General features: G+C 38.5%; 1 protein-coding gene across 2 annotated transcripts in view; it reads left to right on the top strand.

Annotated features, from left to right (window-relative positions):
- kiaa1549la (KIAA1549-like a) overlaps window positions 1-18,729 on the top strand; it is an 82,822-nt gene that overhangs the window by 55,633 nt on the left and 8,460 nt on the right. For both annotated transcript variants that reach the window (XM_055028682.1, XM_055028690.1), the window contains 8 exons: window positions 2,317-2,510; window positions 8,408-8,553; window positions 13,102-13,223; window positions 13,967-14,187; window positions 15,405-15,537; window positions 16,329-16,570; window positions 16,840-17,005; window positions 17,923-18,020. In XM_055028682.1, coding sequence (XP_054884657.1) covers window positions 2,317-2,510; window positions 8,408-8,553; window positions 13,102-13,223; window positions 13,967-14,187; window positions 15,405-15,537; window positions 16,329-16,570; window positions 16,840-17,005; window positions 17,923-18,020 — 1,322 coding nt within the window. The remainder of the gene's footprint in view (window positions 1-2,316; window positions 2,511-8,407; window positions 8,554-13,101; window positions 13,224-13,966; window positions 14,188-15,404; window positions 15,538-16,328; window positions 16,571-16,839; window positions 17,006-17,922; window positions 18,021-18,729) is intronic.

Consider the following 18,729-nt stretch of genomic DNA (forward strand, 5'->3'; position numbering starts at 1 on the left):
TCCTGTCTTTTCTGAGAACCTTTACAGTCTCCGTGGACAGCTGCTATTACTCGTCAGTGACTGGCTGAATCACAAATCTTTAATCCTTTCTTCCCTTGAGGGAGAAGCTCCTTCAGCATCTCACTCTAGCCTCTTTGACCATGTCCACAGTCTATAGCCTAAACCTTCCCCCTGCGTCACTTGTGACATGCATACAAAATGAATCCAGTTCTTCAAACTATTTTTTATTATACGATTCAAAGGCATCATTGCAAGACCTGCATTGTGGGTCCTGCATTGTGACATGGCAAACCCTTGCCTCTAATATTTTGGAGTTAAGTGCCACTGTTGCTGTCATTAGCATCTATACACAGTTTCTCAATCTTCTAGTAGGGGCTTTCTAAGTGCAGTCCTTGAGTGCCACTGTCCTGCAACTTTGGGATGCCAGTTCCAACACACCTGCAAAAGACAAAAAGCTGATTTACCTACTTGGCTTGTCAACAAGTTCTGCAAAGACCTGACCAATCTGTGAGGAGATTGGTCAGCAACACGTCAGCTACTTTCCCTTTCCTGTCTCTGGCCTGAGCTTTACATCTACCAAATGTCCGACTGGCGTCCCTTAGTACAGCTGCATATTATTGAGTTGGCTTTCTACTGGCCTTCAGAGTTATCACTTACATTCTCACCTGACTTTTTATTAATGCTTTCCTTTTCTTGTTAATGTTGAACTTTGATATTATTGTTTCACAGGCTGCTGCTTTCTTCATTTTTTTAAATACATAAAAAAAAACAAGTTGCCCAGCATAAATTAAGCAAAACAAAATCAATGAAATCTCATATCCCAGTGAAAAGAACAGATAAACATTTAATTTCAACTGAAAATTATAATATACATATTTGATTTGAAACACAAACACTGTAGTGAATCTCAATGAGTTGAATCGTTGATGGTGTTTATGAAACTATCCACCATCTGACCATTTCTTAAGACCTACTAAGTTTTACAACATCAACTTTGGATCAGGAAGCGACAGAGTGTTGACCTGAGTGCCATGGCTGGAGCACAGAAATGAAATATTTGTTTCAACAAACTGATTTTAGCCCATTTAAAATCGTGTAGGCTAACAAGATATTAAAGTTAATCTTGTAATCTAGTGGTATCTGCCTAACTCCATACATAGTTGGGTAAGTCCATCTCCTCTTAAACTGATGAACAACATGGAGCTATAGACAAATTAATGACAGTGGGCAAACAGGACTGTCTGGAAGTTGTTTCATGTTTATGAACTTAAATGCATGAGTCCTATCCACAGCTTGCTTGTGTTTGAAGCAAGCTGAAGGCATGGCGGTGTGTTTGTGTGACCAATGAATTATTAGCTTGCTTCCTAACCTTACATGTTCTCAGAATTTAGTATGCATCATCACATGCACTGAGCATCTTCTTGTTGGAACTGCTCAAAATAGAAGAGGAGCAACAAAAAACAAAAAACAAATTGGGTTTTTATCTTTGTTGCTGCCAAACCCAAATCCATTCTTTCACCTTTTCTTTTTCTTGTGTTCCTGGAAACGAAAGCCATTTATCCAAAAAATAATTTATTCCAACTATGGATAGTTGTCACAAACATATTCTGCTGTCTCTTTAATGTTCTATCTCCTCCTAACAAACTCTTGACTTCAAAGGTGCGGCGTTGCCAAATTATTTATTTCTTAAATTTTTGTTATATAAGCTCTGCTGTTTGGAGACTGATAAAAATAGCTTAAGGAGGAATGCCTGTCAAATTACTTTCATTTGAATTGTGAGCAGAGTATTAATTTTTCTTCCACTTAGTAGACAGTATTAGTTGTCTTCATGTCTTCATGTCTTTAACTGAACAGGCAATCTTAACAGATTTTTTTTGTCATCTGGATGTTTTAAGCTTTATTTAGCAGTTTTGGAAGTATTGTGTTTGAATTTAACTTTTTTACTGAGTAATTTGAGCCGGCAGCGGACTGCTGTTTTGTTTGAACCAGTTTTGGCTTCAATTTGCTCTTCTGTTGTGTCAACAATGTGTCATGGTGGAACGTGTGCAGATTCAATTATCATTTGTTGAACCTTTATGTTTAGCTCGATAATTACATTGACTTGGTGTAATTTGCCATTTGGTAAGTATGACACACCTATGTGCTGTCAGGACTGACTGTTGGACTTGATGTAGTTTTTGCATGCACTTTTCTGTTTTGTAGCTGGTGGTTTCAATGTCTGCTGTTGCTTTTGACCCATTGAGCTTATGTAATACATAACAATTCTGAGTGAAAGTGGATCTGTGACCTCCTCTGTGCCGTTTTCTTTTTTGCTAGCCTGTACAGGGCTTTGACTATGCCAAGAAGCACCTGGGTCGAGCTGGTGATGAGGCTGTCTCTGTTACCAAAGAGACGTTGGTGTTGGGCCTTGCTGTTCGAGATGCTCCGCTATCAATGTCTCTGGATAAGAAGGTTCATCAGGATGGGACTGCAAATAAAAGACCTCCATCAGCTGATGTACACAAAGGAGGGTAAGATATTGACTTACATGCTTACTCAAAATGTTGCTTTGTCCCTCCTTGTTTGTTTAAATATATAGATAAAACAAAAAAAAATATGTTCACATTTTTGTAATTTGATGACTTTAAGAAGCTCCTGCTCTTTCAGACCCTCTGCCTTCATCACCACATTGTCCATTCACAATTACAATTATTGTTTGGAGCATTGGACACAGAAGTAGTTTCTATGATGAGCATTTCCACCAGGTGTTTGCTAATAGACTCGCTTGGAAACTTATATACCTTCATGTAAAGAGTATATAAGTGGCACTTTGTATGAGCGAGTATTTATGCACATCCGATGGGTTGCCATGGGAGATTCAATGATTTTTCAAAAATGCATGAAAGAATAAAAGCAACGCTCCAGGTATGTTTTTGATGAGGATGATAAATCTCATAAAAGTTGATTTTACATTATAGATATTAAATGTGTTTCTTACTCTGTAGAAACAGTTTGGTTTTCCAGCAGTGGCATGGTTATTTATTAAAAAGAGAAATAAATTAGAGAGAGATAGTCACATCTTATTTGAATGATTGAAAAAAAAAAAGAAATCCAAGAGTTTGTCACATTTGTTCTCTGATGAAACGAGCAACATTTGACACAGTGACAGAGCAAGGCAGAGATTTTCCATATCACACTTCTGACTTAATTATTCTTCATTCACAACAATGCAGTTGCTTCTTGTTGGTAATCACATTCATAATTCATAATTCATAATTCTCACCTTTGCAAAATCCTGTGTTTGAGTTCAGTTACATTGCTGGGATAATGAGGTAACCGGAGAGACCGTTTCCTGCTGGAAGCCAGGAGAAAAGGGAGCAGATGTCTGAGCTTTACATCACTAAAGTCCAGACATCAGGGTTTGTTTGAGTATCACAGTGTTAAGCTAGAGAAAAGCCAGGAGTAAGCAGTTCAGACTCTGACAGACTGACGGGATGTAAAGATAACACTCGTGTTAATGAGGGACTGTTTGTCGACGGAAAGAGAAAGAGAAGATATTTCTGCTCACGCACAGAAGTTGGCATCAAAATGTTAAGACTGGCATGATGGAACTGCTCTCTATCTTGGCTGATTCAATTCATACCTGGCGTTAAAATCTCTCCGTCATCTCAGTTAGCAGCTTCAGATGCAAATAAATGCCTATCATTATCACACAGTGGGGCTGTCATCTGTTCTCGTACATAGATTCAGTTACTTGAGTTACAACAGTGTGACTCCAGACAAACAGAAAAGATTTGAACCCATAAAAGCTCAGATGCATTAGAAACAACCTTTTGGCTCAACGAGACCCGTCAGCTGCTTTTCGCACCTTTACTTGTTCATGGAGAACTCTGGAGGTTCTGTACTTGACAGTGATAGAAACTAAAGACATTATTTGATAATCTGAAAATATATCCTGCAACAGAAGACTTATGAAAATAAATATATTCATTTGGGAGAAGCTACGCACAAGCATGATGAACTGCAGTCACCGAGAGAGATAAAACTGCAATCCTCTCTGGGTATGCCTCTTACTCAAAGGTGTGGACAATTAAGCCAATTAAACCCAAATGACACCCCATGAGAGAGTCCATTGAAAAGCAATGAGACACAGTCACACATGAGCTTTGCAACAGAAACAGGTCTTTGTCTCAAATCAGCTCCGTCCAAATGCAATGATTAACTTAGGGAGATGTCCGTAGGGAGACACAGGAATTGTTTGTTTTAATGCTCCAACAGCTTTGGGGTTAATGCACATTTTTGTCAGTCTTCACCAGTTTAACTTTAAAACATGACATTTTCTCTTTTGTTTCCATTTTTTCTATTTCAAAAACACATCTGGAACCAAATATCATCTATTTAACTCAATAATCTTTTGCTAGTAGTTTTAAAGAAATAGATTTCTACTGAATCATATGAAGCATCAAAATTGCAAGCATTATATATCTGTACCAATTTATATATGTCGGTATTTTATTGAGTACACAAATTTGATGTGTTTAAATGGAAATGTAAATAGTGGCTTTTAAAAGAATATATAATGATTTAAGTTTTATTTATTTCATGTTTTTCGGAGTACAGCCTCTCATGAAATCATTTAAATATTCAATGTGGCTTGTAAAACATCTGAATTATTAACCTGCACAGCAACATCCTAGGCTTTTCACTTCGTCTAGGTGGAAAATAAACCCCAACAAAAACAGGCTACTCTTCTTCTGCGTCCTCTTTGTATTCTCAGCATGAACACCAAATCCATCTGAGCACAGTGGTAAGCAGTTTGTTGTAAACTAGTACATGCTACTCCTACATGCATCCACCCACATTAGTGATGACATATTTCCCTCATAAATGAGATGCACCAAGTCTCAGCTCACATAATTTAGCATAAATTAAAATAGAGTGAAGACACAACCTCATTTACTCACTGCTCAACCAAAATAAATGGGGGTGGGATTAGCTGTGCTTTGCTTCTCAAGGATAATAAATACATGTATATTTATAACCCCAGCTGTATTCGAGCCGTAGGGAACCTTCCTGTATAACAATGATGAAATGCTACAGTGCCACAGGCGCCGGCAAAGTGTGATAATCAGCTTTACCGACCGGTAACGCATGCCTTATAAGGAGCTGGGGTTTATAAAAGGTAAAATTGTTGTTTCACTACCAGACTAAACATTTGTCACATACACACTGTTGTAATGGTGTAGAACGAGAACAACTGAAACATCGAAAGATGCATTTATGGTTAGATTTTACTATTTCCTCAGGCTGAAGGTAATGGTGTGTTTGATGGAAATAAAATAAAGAGGACAACGAGAATCACAGATGTTGCAAAGGATATCTAACTTGATCGCATATAAAACACTCTTAACCCTCTACATACCTACTCATGTAATAGTAAAGTCACTGAAACTGTAGGATGCACATCGAAATAAGTGTCTTTGTTATAAGAACATGTGCTACTCTGAAGTCTATATGCATAAATCAGGGGCATGAACGTTATCTTTAGCGTGGCATTTTAATGATGCTCTTAAACCAGTCTTCTTTTAAGTTACAACATGCACCTTTAGTAGATTTTAATGACGAAAAATGACTCAATCACACAACTACATTAATATTTTTATGCATGTACCTGGCCAGGTTGTAAAGAAAACACACACTGTATGGCCTTCAATAAGCTTCTGGCATTATTGAGACTGCTTGACCTCTGTTTTTGGCAAGACTGTTCAAGTTCATTTAAACACATTGGTTTTCTGGCTCTGGATAAGCGGTGTAGCGTAGTCATTAGATTTTTAACAGAGTAGAGGTGAAGGCCATTTCTGTAGAAGCTTTATGGTGGCATTGATTATTCACTCCAAAACTAGTTTTGATGTGTATTTGTTGTTGTCTTGTTGAAACACTCAGCTGTGGTAAATGTTTATCATCTGACCCAAAAGAAAATGCTGTTTTCTCATCTTGCCAATTTTAAAACGTGGCTAAGAAAATATACTATTTAGACATTCCTAGCTGATTGGAAAAGCAGAGAATATATGTAAAACAAAAATAAACTCAGAAAATATTTCAATCATACTTTTAGTATTTAGTACTAGCTTACATAATTTAAGAGTTTAAAAACAAAGATTTATTCAAACAAGTGGATTAAAATAGCTGTTGCCAATGCAGTAAATTCTGTTGTATTGACAGAAACGAATAGCTAATCATCTGAAGAATGCTTCTTGTTTTGAACTAAAAACAACTGCAGCTGTAGTTTTACCTGCTGATTGTGTGAGGAGAGAAACAGGCACAGACTGAATGTTAAGCACGGTGCAGCAGAGGACAGGTTCAATGGGAGTGCATTTATTCTGCTCAGTTCCTCCTCCAGGGAGCATCAATGTGTGAGGCACACAGGAAAGACAGAAGACAGATATTGGGATGAACATCACTTTCCAGCAGTGTGATTACCGATTCTTCTGCTCCCCTCTTTGGCCTTCACAAACAAATTTACATGGTTCTCACGTTGTATGTTGCCTTCCATCCCTCCGGCTCTTTTCTTGTAGAGCAGCCAATCGCTGGCTCCTGCCATGGCTGTGCGTGTGTGTGTGTGTGTAACAGCTGTGTGAACTTGTATTCATGTAAGCTGCACGTTTGCCTCGCCTGTGGTTCTGCCATTTTTGGTCTCGCTGATCCGTGGGTCTCACACCACCTGAAGACAAGCCTGTCATGGAGTGAGGTTCCTCTAGCTGACATAACCCTGGGTATGCATGCGTGTGTCCACAGTGTGTATGGCTTTGTCTGTGCATTTGAAGCAAACAGAAAAAAAAAAGTGAAAACAAATCTTTATGTTTACTGGTTACTTTTTTCACCAAGTTGCTGTTTGGACCTTCTTTTGCTTTAAGAACCGCTTTAATTATTTGTGGCTTCGATTCAGCAAGCTCTATGTCTATGATGAAAATTTGTCATCAACCCACATCTATTTACATGTATTTTTTGCCCATACCATCTGAATATGCTGAAATTTAGATTAATCATCACAATATCCTGATTTGATTATTTTGAGGGGTATAAGTGTATTTATACCCCTCAAAGTTTTTCTACACTTTGTAATGTTACAATGAAAAATTTAGGTCTGCATTTTACTGTGCCACTGTCACACATAAACATGCCTTCATAGCCTGGGGTGTATGCTAAAGGTTCCTCTCCAGATAAAAGGTTTTGCCCTGGACTCATTTTTGTCTGCCTTTAACACATTTTACTCCAAGATTAGCCTTTAATGGGCTCAATCCATTTTTCCTATCAAGTCAGACCAACTTCCCTACCCCTGATAAAAACATACTCACACAAAAGGCTCCACGGTATGATTCTGCCATCAGCATGTTGTACATAATTCAAATCATTTTACACAACATGTGGTAAAGTTAACAAGGGAATTCATATTGCTTTTTGTCAACTATTCATTTCTTCTCACTCCTGTATAAAGTCCAGATTTGTGGAACAAACAACTGATAGTTATTGTGTTAACAAATTGTCCAAAATGAGCTGTTGATCTCTGCAGCTTCTCCAGAGTTACCACATATATTAGATTGTTCTCTGAAAAAGGCTCAAAGGTTTTAGATAGATAATGTTGAGTTATTATTTTCTGACCTAACAATGCCTTAAACCAGATCCCTGACCCGTCTGCTGTTCTCCACTGTTCATCATGATGCTCTCAAATATTCTGTAACAAACACTTTAGGCCTTCAAAGAACATTTATAATTTAGTAAGACACAGGTAGACTCAGTTTATTCAGTCAACTATGTGTTGTGTTGAGAAATTAATTGACTTTGTCTCGAGGTTAAAGGAGACTAGATGCAAATGCACACCATACCATTAAGAATTGTATTTGTAAGTCTTTCAAAACCATTACTGTTTCACCCATGCAGTATTCAACAATTCCTTTTGTTTGTAAGAAAAACAAAATAAAACACCAAAAACCTGCATGTTTTAGTGATTCAATATGTTCCCAAGGTATAAATAAGGTCATCCCTCTCTCCAACTATTCTTTATAAAATTTTAAATTCTTCTTCAAAAGAATACACTTGTTAAATTTTTCTGAATGTTTTCAGATCTAAATAATTAACCAGAAATTGAGTTTTATCTCTTTTTCGCTTGCGTCCTCAGAGTTGCTTTGTAGACTTTTGGAACATGTTTCTTTCTAAAGCCCTTTTAAAATTATTCTTGTCGCTAATTACCCACGAACATTGTTTTCCTCACTTGTAATTAAAGTTGATAGTCTGCTGCCAGTAATAACTGTGAAATGATGCCCGTTTTGTGAACACACTCACAAGCGCCCCCCTCCCTCTTCCCCCCCCCCCCCCCCCCCCCCTCTTCTACCGTCTCTCTCTTGTCTCTCTGTTGCCATGGCCACTACAGACGGTTGCCAAGTGAGGAGGATGGTTCAGTGTCAAGTAACAGCTCAGGGAAGCTGAACACCAGCAAAACCTCCTCGGCCCGGAGGACCGCAACAGGCAGCAGCATCAAGAACGGCAAGGAGGAGCTGCACAAGAGGAGCAACAACGGTGAGGAGAAGGAAACAGTAGCGGAGGAAAGAGGGATGGATGGATATAAGTTTAATTTTAGTCCATCGTAATGAAAGTTTGGATGTTTTGATTGGCACAAAAAAATCACCCACTGCATTTTTATTCAATGATTTTTTTTTAACCTAAAGGATAATTATTGCGAATTGTGAAATTCTTCATAAAGCCACTGACGACTCACAGGTTCACATTAAAGGCGTCATGTTGGCTGAAGCCTAAATACTCATCCTGTCACATCCTGCATTACTTATGTTGGCAAGTTCCGATTTCAGTATTTCTGGTGCTTTTTCTTTTGCTTTGCTTCACCTCATTCCTGTACAGAGACAAACATAGTCACCAGCTGAATATATAATTTCAGGTTCTTTTTCAATTAGACCACATGAGAAAAGTCAGGAAGGTGGGTGGGAAAATATATGACAGCATGCTGTCACTTCAAAACTATTCACAATTATCAAACCTTTATGGTTTTGTGTGAGTCAGAGTTAAACCTGAGGGATTCTTATCCTGAGGTGAAACACATACTAAAGAACTGCCAAAGAGACCATGAAAAGCAAATTAGCACTGCAGGAATTTTATTTACTTTCTGACTGTTGCTGTTATGCAATTAAATCTCGCCAGTCCGTGCTTGGGGAACCATACATGCCTTCCTGATCTCATTAAACATAAACAGAAATAGAGAAGATCTGACACAGAAGCTTAAACACCGGAATCTGATGGAATTACCATCAAAATGTTGTTGTTTTACATCATAAATGTGTCCCCTTTTCAGAAAGAAGCCTCTGCAATCTTAAAAAATAGCCTAGTTTTTTAGAGCCCAGCTACGAGGTGCAGCTACGAGGTTGCTCAAGTCTTCTATGAGAATGGTGCAGATAGACTATGAAATGACCATGGTCATACATGTGAAAGTGGTGTTCTGAATTATATAAATTAATCAAAATTATCTGAAACTCCTCTGGAAACTTTGGAGTTGTTGGTCTGGAACTGATACCAAATTACAAAGAAAAAAAAACATAACATGGAAAAGCCAAAACATTATTCCAAGATCACAGCTGTTCTACAAGACTTAAGTCCATGGTTACTTTGGTCAGCTCTTGCCAGTATCAACTTCACTAGGACGCCCTCTGTTTCCTCTATGATTTCACAGCTCATAGTGTGTATGTATGTGGGCATGTATTTCAATATGCTAATTGGATAATCAGTCTAAATACAGCACCTTTTCATAAAATACAAGATCCACTGAACCTCAACACCATTGACAACTGGCAACAGAAGGTTACAGGTGAAAAGCAAATCAATTTTTTTTTTCTCAGCTTTAGCTGGTAACACATGTTCAACTAGGTGTTGTATTCATTGACTGTAAAATCTGTGCATTGTGAAAACAATAGCATGTCTGCCAGGCAGTTTGATGTGTGACGACAGCAAAGAAATGGTGCAAATAATAGAATTACTGATGGCTAACCTCCTCCACTGCAATTTCTGGTTTGATAATGCATGCTGTCTCAACACAACATTGCGGAGGTTACAACAAGACAGGAGTGAAAACAATTAAAGAACATGTTATCATCAGAATGAGAGCATCAAACATAAACCACCAGAGTTTCTAAAATACCACAGACTTCTTTAGGCAGACCACTGGTCTCCAACTCTAGTCCTCGAAAGCCATTGTCCTGCAAGACAATTTAGATGTGTCCTTGGCCCTAAACTATCTAAATAAGCTGGTTAAATTACCCCTTCAGCATGCCATCGAGTTCTGCTGCAGAGGCTGTTAATTTGATCCAGGTGGAGCTGGAGGACTGCACTTGAAGACCCCTTCACTTGACAAAGACATGCTTACACAGCAATTATATAGTGCTTCACAAGACAGACTTCATTTTGGTGATAAATATTTTATTGTGTCTAGATAGTACCAAAGATCAGAGGTGACAGATCGTTTTGTTTTGCTGCACACTCAAGATTGGTTGCATAACTTTTCCTCAACTTTTTTTTTAACCCAAAGAGTCCAGGAGAATGACTTTCAATCTCTTTTGCTCGGCCATACGCATTTTCACAGTAAATTGTGTAATTTGTCATTCAGTTTAGCTTAATTAATGAATATCTCAGCAAGAATTGATGTTTGTTTGTTTCAGCCTTTTGCTGGTGTTTGCAGGGTCCTCGAAATGGACAAGACTAGGTTTTTTATTAGAATGAATGAGCAGGGTGAAAAAATAAACTTTTCCTGAAAGCTTTAGAGGACTGCAGATGCAAATGTGTTTGTGCTATAATCTGGTACACTGCATCAAATGACGACATTTATACTTAAGCTGAACATTCTCCCTTTCGGAATAAAGTTTATTACTACTACCACTTTACTTTTACACCCTGAGTGGGGATTTCCAGATTTCTGCTCTGCATCATCTGCAGGATTAACATGTTTGAACATTGTTGTTGAATACTAATGATACCAATATTGGCACATAACAGAGTTGCTGGTGTATTTGCAGGAAAGCTTAAAAAGGGAATGATTAATCTCAGTACAGCTAAGTTTGTGAGTAGCAATTTCACAATGTTATCCCATTGCACTTTACAAAAAAACAAGTTCAAATTCATATTCTTTTTAAAGGGAATATTTAAACAGAGCAATCCACTACAATCCAGTTAAGAAGACTGATTCAAATTTGGCTGCATACAGTTCAATTTGATTCTAATTGTAATGCAGTGGACTCAAAGTCATGTAATTGTGAATTGAAAAAAGTTATACATTTTTATATGTCAGTTCTTTGAAAGGACATAAAGAGTCTCTGACAATGTTCAGAGTCCAATTTCTTTAGTATTTCTGAAATAGATTCTTAGCAGAGGATGTAGACCCTTTTCAAAGACCCTTTAACTCCCCTCACTATCTTCTGCAAGGCTGAAGAAAGTGTATTCAGGCTCCTTTGCAGCCTGAATACACTTGGGCTGCAACACTAATGATGACAAAAGAACATAGATGAAAAGGTAGAATTCATTGTGGGTCGTTCTGTACATTTGAGAAGCTAGTTGAGAACCAAATTATTCATACACTGAAAGTGTGCATTTGCTTTTTACTGTGTTTTTCCTCCACTAAGCTGCAACTTTATTGACAATATTTATATCCTTGATTAAAGTCCTTCACAAATTCAAAGCAACACCAAACACACAGCAATCAGCATTCGAAAAAAGAATGTTTGAATATAAATATTGTGCTGAACATCTGCTGTGACGGTAGTAAAACTATTGTCACGGCAGATGTGGGTGTCAAGTGTTTGTATTATCTTTATGCATTGTTAAAATGTCCAATCTGGTCTATGGTGTCTGCTGTTTGTGACGCCCACCTGATATCCCGACCTCGACTGTCATGCTTGACACAGCTTCAGTAACAAATAATGCAAGCTGAGCTGCTGCCAAGATGAAGGCCGGTTGACACTGTTAGTTTTCGAGCTGAGTTATCATGATGTCAGTCTGGGAGTGAGTCAGAGTGGACTCAGAGCAACACAACACCGCCCATCTGCTCCCTTCTTCAATAACACACTGCATCACCTTAAATACGAGCTTCACATGTCTGAGATCCACCACAGTGCAGTGATGTTGTTTCGTCAAGATAAACATGAGGTTGTTTGCTGTTTTTCTCTCAGCATTACTATTAAAACGCAGATTGTTCTGTATTTCCTCATCTAACTTTGTTGTTCCCATGGCAACAAGTGGATCTAAATAAAAGAGATTTGTGATACAATGCTTTTTCCCCCCCCTCTTTGCAACAGTTCATCCAGGCCAAAGTGAGCATGAAAACAAAGAGACAAAGCTGTTCAGAAAAATCAGCTGGGTTTTGGAAGAGCCTGCAGCAGCGATACCTCACAGTAATCGCTGCTGTAAGATTTTATTAGTCTCTTATTTTCATCGAAGAAGTTTTTGCAACATTGCATCACTTCACTGACATTTTGTGTTCCCACGTTTTTGATAAGTTCCCATGACTGTTTGAGTTGTCGCTTTTATAGGCAAAAACAAAACCTTCATGTCGTTGTTTAGCCATTTTGTTGCAGCTCTGTTGATAGCCCAGTTTGCTCCTAGCTTCAGCTGTTGATCAGATGGCATCATATTTGACTAAAAGGGAAGATCATGGTTGATTCAGTGACTCAGGTTCCCAAAGAGCCCAAATCATCATCCCTCTACCTCCATTATTGATAGTTGCAATGATCTGTTTGAGAAACAACACACTGTGCATTAAGGCGTCTGAACTTTGATACCAGCTATTCAGTGGACATTTCTCTAAAAAACTTGTGGTTCTATTAAAGTTTTGCAAAAAATGACGTTGCAATTCTTTGTTGTTTAAATTTAGTGTTTTGACTTGTCATTTTATCTCCATACATGTTCTTCTCTCAAAACATTTTTGATAAATTTTGGATGTTTAATCAAAATAAAGGTATCACAAGAAATAAAAACTGCATTGTTCAATATTCTTTTTCTCTACTAGACACATTTTAATAGAATTTCTATACCACCCATTATATCTTATTATTTGACGTGTCTTCTTCCCAGACCCTTATGAGGACCATTCAGGCTCTCTGCGTCTCATCACCATTAAACCCATGACGGCCCAGCCCACCTACTCCTATCCCTCCTCCTCACACAGCCAGGACTCCGTGGTCGTCAACGGGGAGGTGAGTCTGCAAAGCGCACACCTGGAGGTCTGTCTCATAGTGTTAGTGTTGTCAGTACAAATAGTAACTGAGCCACATTTGGTTGGTTAGATTTGTGGTACACATTGTTAACTTCATTGTCTGGATGCTGACACTCCTCACCTTCAGGCTTTGACACAAACAGGACACTTAAAGATTAAGGACACCATTGGATTTAATTGTTTTCTTTTAAATATATTATATTTGCTATATCAGTTTTTGCGTAATGAATGATTCTACATCAAGCCCAACATAAAATTCATTCAATTTTAACGATAACTGTCTAATCTGTCAATTTCTCACTTTAGCCATCTATTATCCCGTCCTCCCACCTTGTATAACATCCCATCCCCGCCGGGACACATTGTGCTGTTACTGAATTTAGCTGTTGTTGGGGCAAACAGTTTCCCTCATCTAATCTCTCACGTCTCACTCTTGTTCTGCCTCTGAGCCTATGCACTTCTCAAGCTGAGACTGACAAAATATATTCCTCAGCCCACATAACACAATACCAGGACCAACCTCAGGGGATTCTGAGCCTTCCCAATTTATAGGTGTCCTTTGAAGAAAAAAATATAGTTAAGGTGTGAAAGGTTCCTTGACTGTCTGTAATGTGTAAAAACAAACAAAAAAAAGAAACATTTCAATTTGTCAGACAGATAGTTTTGGTTTCTTTTTTAACATGATGAACAGACACCGGTACTCAAATCTTTCTTTATTTGTAGGCAAACCACGTTGGGCTGAAGCAGAAGTCGGACATCGAGCACTACAGAAATAAACTGCGTCAAAAGGCTCGAAGGAAGGGGTACGGCGAGTTCTCGCTCTCTGAGAGTCTCAACCATGGTTACAGTCACCGTGACAGCAGACACACCCGACATGACGGCGGCATCAAACCGCCCATGACTGCTGAGGAGAAGAGGGCCTCTTTTGCAGGATGTCATAAGAGGTGAGGAGTTGACCTAAGATAACAAAGAAACAACCAGAAAAAACAGCAAGACAATGCCTGACTAAAATTCTGAAAATGTAACTTTAATTGCATCTTTTCCCACTTGTTCCTGAATAGTTTCCCTATTAGTTTCAAAGCAACGCATTCCCACAGCCAGATGTTTCCGTTACCATAACGGGTTAGTCAACAGGGTTTCTGCATTGCAAAAAAAAAAAAAAAAAACAGTGGAAAAGTAGGCAGTTAGATTTTGTCCATCAGTACCTTTCAAGTCTTTGCAGCTTTTGCAGCTGTCATTCAACATCTCTCTTTTTTATTATTTTAAGATCTCCTTTCTAGATCTGTCTGTTAGAATCAGGGGTGTGGTACCAACCACAGAAGGGGCAAAGCATGGACTGTCGTAAGCTAATTAGTACCAACATCTATTGGCTTATAGTAAATTTGTTTTAAGCTAGATAGTTTTAAATTAACAAAAGAGTTTTCGTCATCACAGTTCTTCACAGATTCATAAAAATAGTTTGTCTTGCATTCCTCTTAGTTTCATCACAGATGCATTAAAGTCTCAACATTGTTATCCTCTGTAGATCTTGCTTGTGTGAAACTGGTGGTAATTAATACACGTTTGTGCATAACATTATTAATACTTTGTGGATTTAACTGAAAATCCACAGCAAATATAATAAAAGGCTCAGTGTAGATTTGTGACTGTTGCTTAGCAACATGCAAAAGTTCACATATAAAAGCCAGTTTCACTTCAGCTCACTATCATCTATCCTCCTTAATCAAATCACAGAAATTTTATCACTGTATGAAATGCAACTTATTGGAACGGAGGTGCTGTTTGTATAAATGAGTCTTTAAGATTAGGAGTGAAATGTTTATATTCAATTATATATCTGCAAAGTGTGAGACTGAGAAGTTAGTTTTAGTTTTAGACAGTAAAAAAATAATAATGTTTTCCACCCACACATGAACGCACTGATTTTGAATGACATTTTAGTTGCAACAACTTGATGCTAAAAGAGTTAAACTTTCCAAATAAAAATTTAATAGTCCAACTCACAGGCACAGTTGATTTTAAACCTCGTCTGAAAAATTTAGAAATGTTTGCTAGATTTAGCAAACATTATTCTAATGGTTGAGTTAAATACAAAAAAGTAAGTGAAAAATAAAAGAATTAAAAAAACCCTGAGTTATATCTGATAACATCTGGTTACCAGGTACTCCCACCCACGAGAGCCCACCTACTGGAGCCGTCAGTCTCTGAGCAGCCCCAGCCCAGTGGAGACAGAGATGGACCTGCTGGTGCTGAGGGAGAGATCCAGGAGGGGGATCCGAAATAACGGCTACGACGTATGTATCTAGAGCCGTTCCATCCTCTGAATCAGTCCTTTGACACCTTTAACACAGATTGAATGCATCTTTCTGACATGTACAGAGACAGTGTAACTACTGGACATCAGCTCCGGTTTTACGCAAAGTGAAACAATTTTGTAAAACTAACAAACGAACAAATATTTTAGATTACTAAAAAGGTCTGGAAAAAAAATAAATCCTCTTACACATATTTATTGGACTGGGTGTTTTAACCTATGACTGAAAGATTTCCTGTAGTTGAAACTTAGCTGCAGCCAGATCACACTGAGCTTTAAACTCAGATTCTCTCCAAAGCTGCAGCGGCCAGCTCAGATCCTCTGACTCAGTCAGTTAACTGATCGCTGTGGCAAAGTGAATCACTGCCACTTTGTCAATCTATTAAAATAATCTCCCCTGTGTATTTATAACTTTAATCCTTCCCATCCCTTCTTTCCTTTCCTCTTCCTCTCTGCTCAGACCAAGAGGATTAATAAACTTACCCTCCCATGAACTTTATAAAACAGAGATAAAGACATGAAAATGAAAAAAAGGAAGTGATTAAAAAAGAACAGATGGAGTGACTTCTTTGTTTTATTATGGCAAAAGTTGAAAAAAAAAAAAGAATTAGAGATGAGTGGAATATTCTTTTTGCTGCGACTCTGATGCACTGTAATGACACATGCACTGTGCTACCTGGCTGAATGTCAATGTTGTTAAAACTAACAACATAGGAAAGATAACGATTGCACTCCCAGTCTGTTTTCTGAGTGCGCTTTCTGCCTTGCCAGGGGGAACCAGAACGGTTTGAGGAGACCAACATGGACCGTCTGATGAGCTCTCTGGGTTACGGAGGAGGATCCACTGGAACCGGGAACAGCAGTTTGGGGGTGAAAGCTCACCGCGGATCCGACTCCTCCACACTCAGCTCACAGCCGTCCATTGACGAGGTCCGCACGCAGATGCACATGTTGCTTGGCAACGCTTTCAGCCTGGCGCCTCCGGATCATGACCCTCCCTCCCCTCCAACGAAGTAATTTTATTTTTCTCACTGATGCTTTATCTGCCAGAACATCTGCATCACTCACAGTATTGTGTGGAGAAGCGAGAGGTCCCCTGGTGCACAGTTTGAACTTTTTGAAGAGCAAACATCCCACTCTCAAGCTGTTTCTCGAAAAAAAGCTGGAATACATTTAAAGCCTGAACATGTTTGCTCAGTTTTCCCGAGCATACTGGCGAGAGACTCAAGTGTAAAACCATACCTCTTTTCTGTTTTTGACACCATTTTTCTCTGAATTTCAGCCACCGCCATCACCACCATCATGCCCACAGTGTCTACAACCCCTCACACAGCAGCCACTACAGTGATGGTGTGACCAGCGCTCCGGGGACTATGAACCACCCCTGTGGAGGCAGGCAGAGAAGCGCAGGTTACGAAGACATGCATCAATGTAGCCTGCCTAAACCGGTAAGCGCTAAATTAAAAGTTGCAGCCATAAAATAATGCCGGCTGTTGAGCTTATTTTGAACCACTTTTTAATGTACTTTGGGAAAGAAAGGCTGTATTCAGTTAGTTGTTGTATAAATTCTATTTAAGCAAAAGTATTGCCACTTTAACCTTCCCACATTGTATTAGGTTACAACAGCAAACTTTTACATATTTCTTGGGAATGTCATTATAAAGAGCAACACAAGTAGTTCATAATTTCATAGTAAAATAATGAAAATGATTCAAGGTTTTAACAACTTTTACAAATAAATGTCTGGGAAGTATGGCGTGCGATCTGTATTCTTCTCTCAGATTCCCATAAATAAAACCCAGAGCAGCCATTTGCCTTTATAGGTCTCCTGACTTAATACGTATAGAATTTTTGCAATCCAATAAAATTTTTAGCTCATGTTTTATTTTATTATTTATTTCTGCTTTAATAATTGTGTTGATGAAGCTTGTTTGAATGACTTGACATTATAAATTGATTTCACTTGTGTGCAACAAACAGCATCATGAATATGAATGAACACAGCAGCTGAGACAGGTCAAAGTTTTCTTTTTCAACCAGCTGACCAGCAGTGTGGAGCAACAGCAATGCTTCAGTATTCATCATACTGATGAAGGGAGTCTTTTCACTTTGCCTCTTTTCTTTATTTGTTAAAAAGACTCTAAGTTATATAAAACAGATCTTAATTATTTACATCAAAATGTTTTCGGATAGTTTTTGACATCACAGCAGCTAAATAGAGGAGCTTCAATAGACAATGGAAATAAAAACTTGAGCTGGTTCCAATAATTAAACCACTATTTGCAACTCAAATGAATAAACCCGTTGCTTACTTTTTGTTCTAAGTTGTGTTTTATTTTCTTGTGTATTGACTCTCTTCTTGCAGGGTTTCCGGTTCACTCAGCTTCCCGATATGGGCATCGGTTCTCCTCCGCCTCTAATCCCCTCCAGACCGGGACCGCCACCTGGAACCTCAATACGATGGTAAAAGACACTGGCGCAAATACACTAACCCAATATGTTGTATCAACTTCAGGACAAACAGGAAGAAAACACTATGTCCTCTCACTGAAAGGAATTGTTTATAACAATTTTGCATTGTTGAGACATTTGGAACTTTAGCTTACAGGAAATCCTCCCACACAGCATTTAAAGGCTCGCAAATTAAACAGAAGGTTGGCGTCTCAAAATGAGTCAAACAGATTTAAAGCCACTGAAGAGAACACACGAGAACGAAAAGAATCTTAATCGGCATCATTTAAAGTGACTCTGCACGCTAACTTCCCTCTGTCAGGCCCATATGTTAGTCTGCATCACGTGAACTGAGCATGCTCTTCATCTCAATGCTGTTGCTGTGTGCTCTGTGTTGTTGGGCACTTGAGCACTGCAGAAAGTGATTGACTGCTCTGATGTTCAAGTTCCCAAGAAGTAGCGTGATCGCCATCTAGTGGGCTGTGTATAGAAAGCACTGCAGAAAGCACAAGCAAAGCAGCGAAGGGAGACAAACATCATTATTCTAAGCACAAAATTGAGTTCTTAAGATTTGTATTACTGATGTGGGCAATAAGAGCAGTTTTGTTGAAATCCAAGCAGTTTTTTTATTTATTTATTTAAATGGAGGTTTTGGTGGTTAATCACTCAGCTCTGCAGACTTCAGCTCCTCTGTGCTCCTGTGGGAGGAGGAGAGCAGCAT

Source organism: Poeciliopsis prolifica, unplaced genomic scaffold, assembly GCF_027474105.1.
Source record: "Poeciliopsis prolifica strain line A6 unplaced genomic scaffold, Auburn_PproV2 SCAFFOLD001, whole genome shotgun sequence".
Classification (NCBI taxonomy): domain Eukaryota; kingdom Metazoa; phylum Chordata; class Actinopteri; order Cyprinodontiformes; family Poeciliidae; genus Poeciliopsis; species Poeciliopsis prolifica.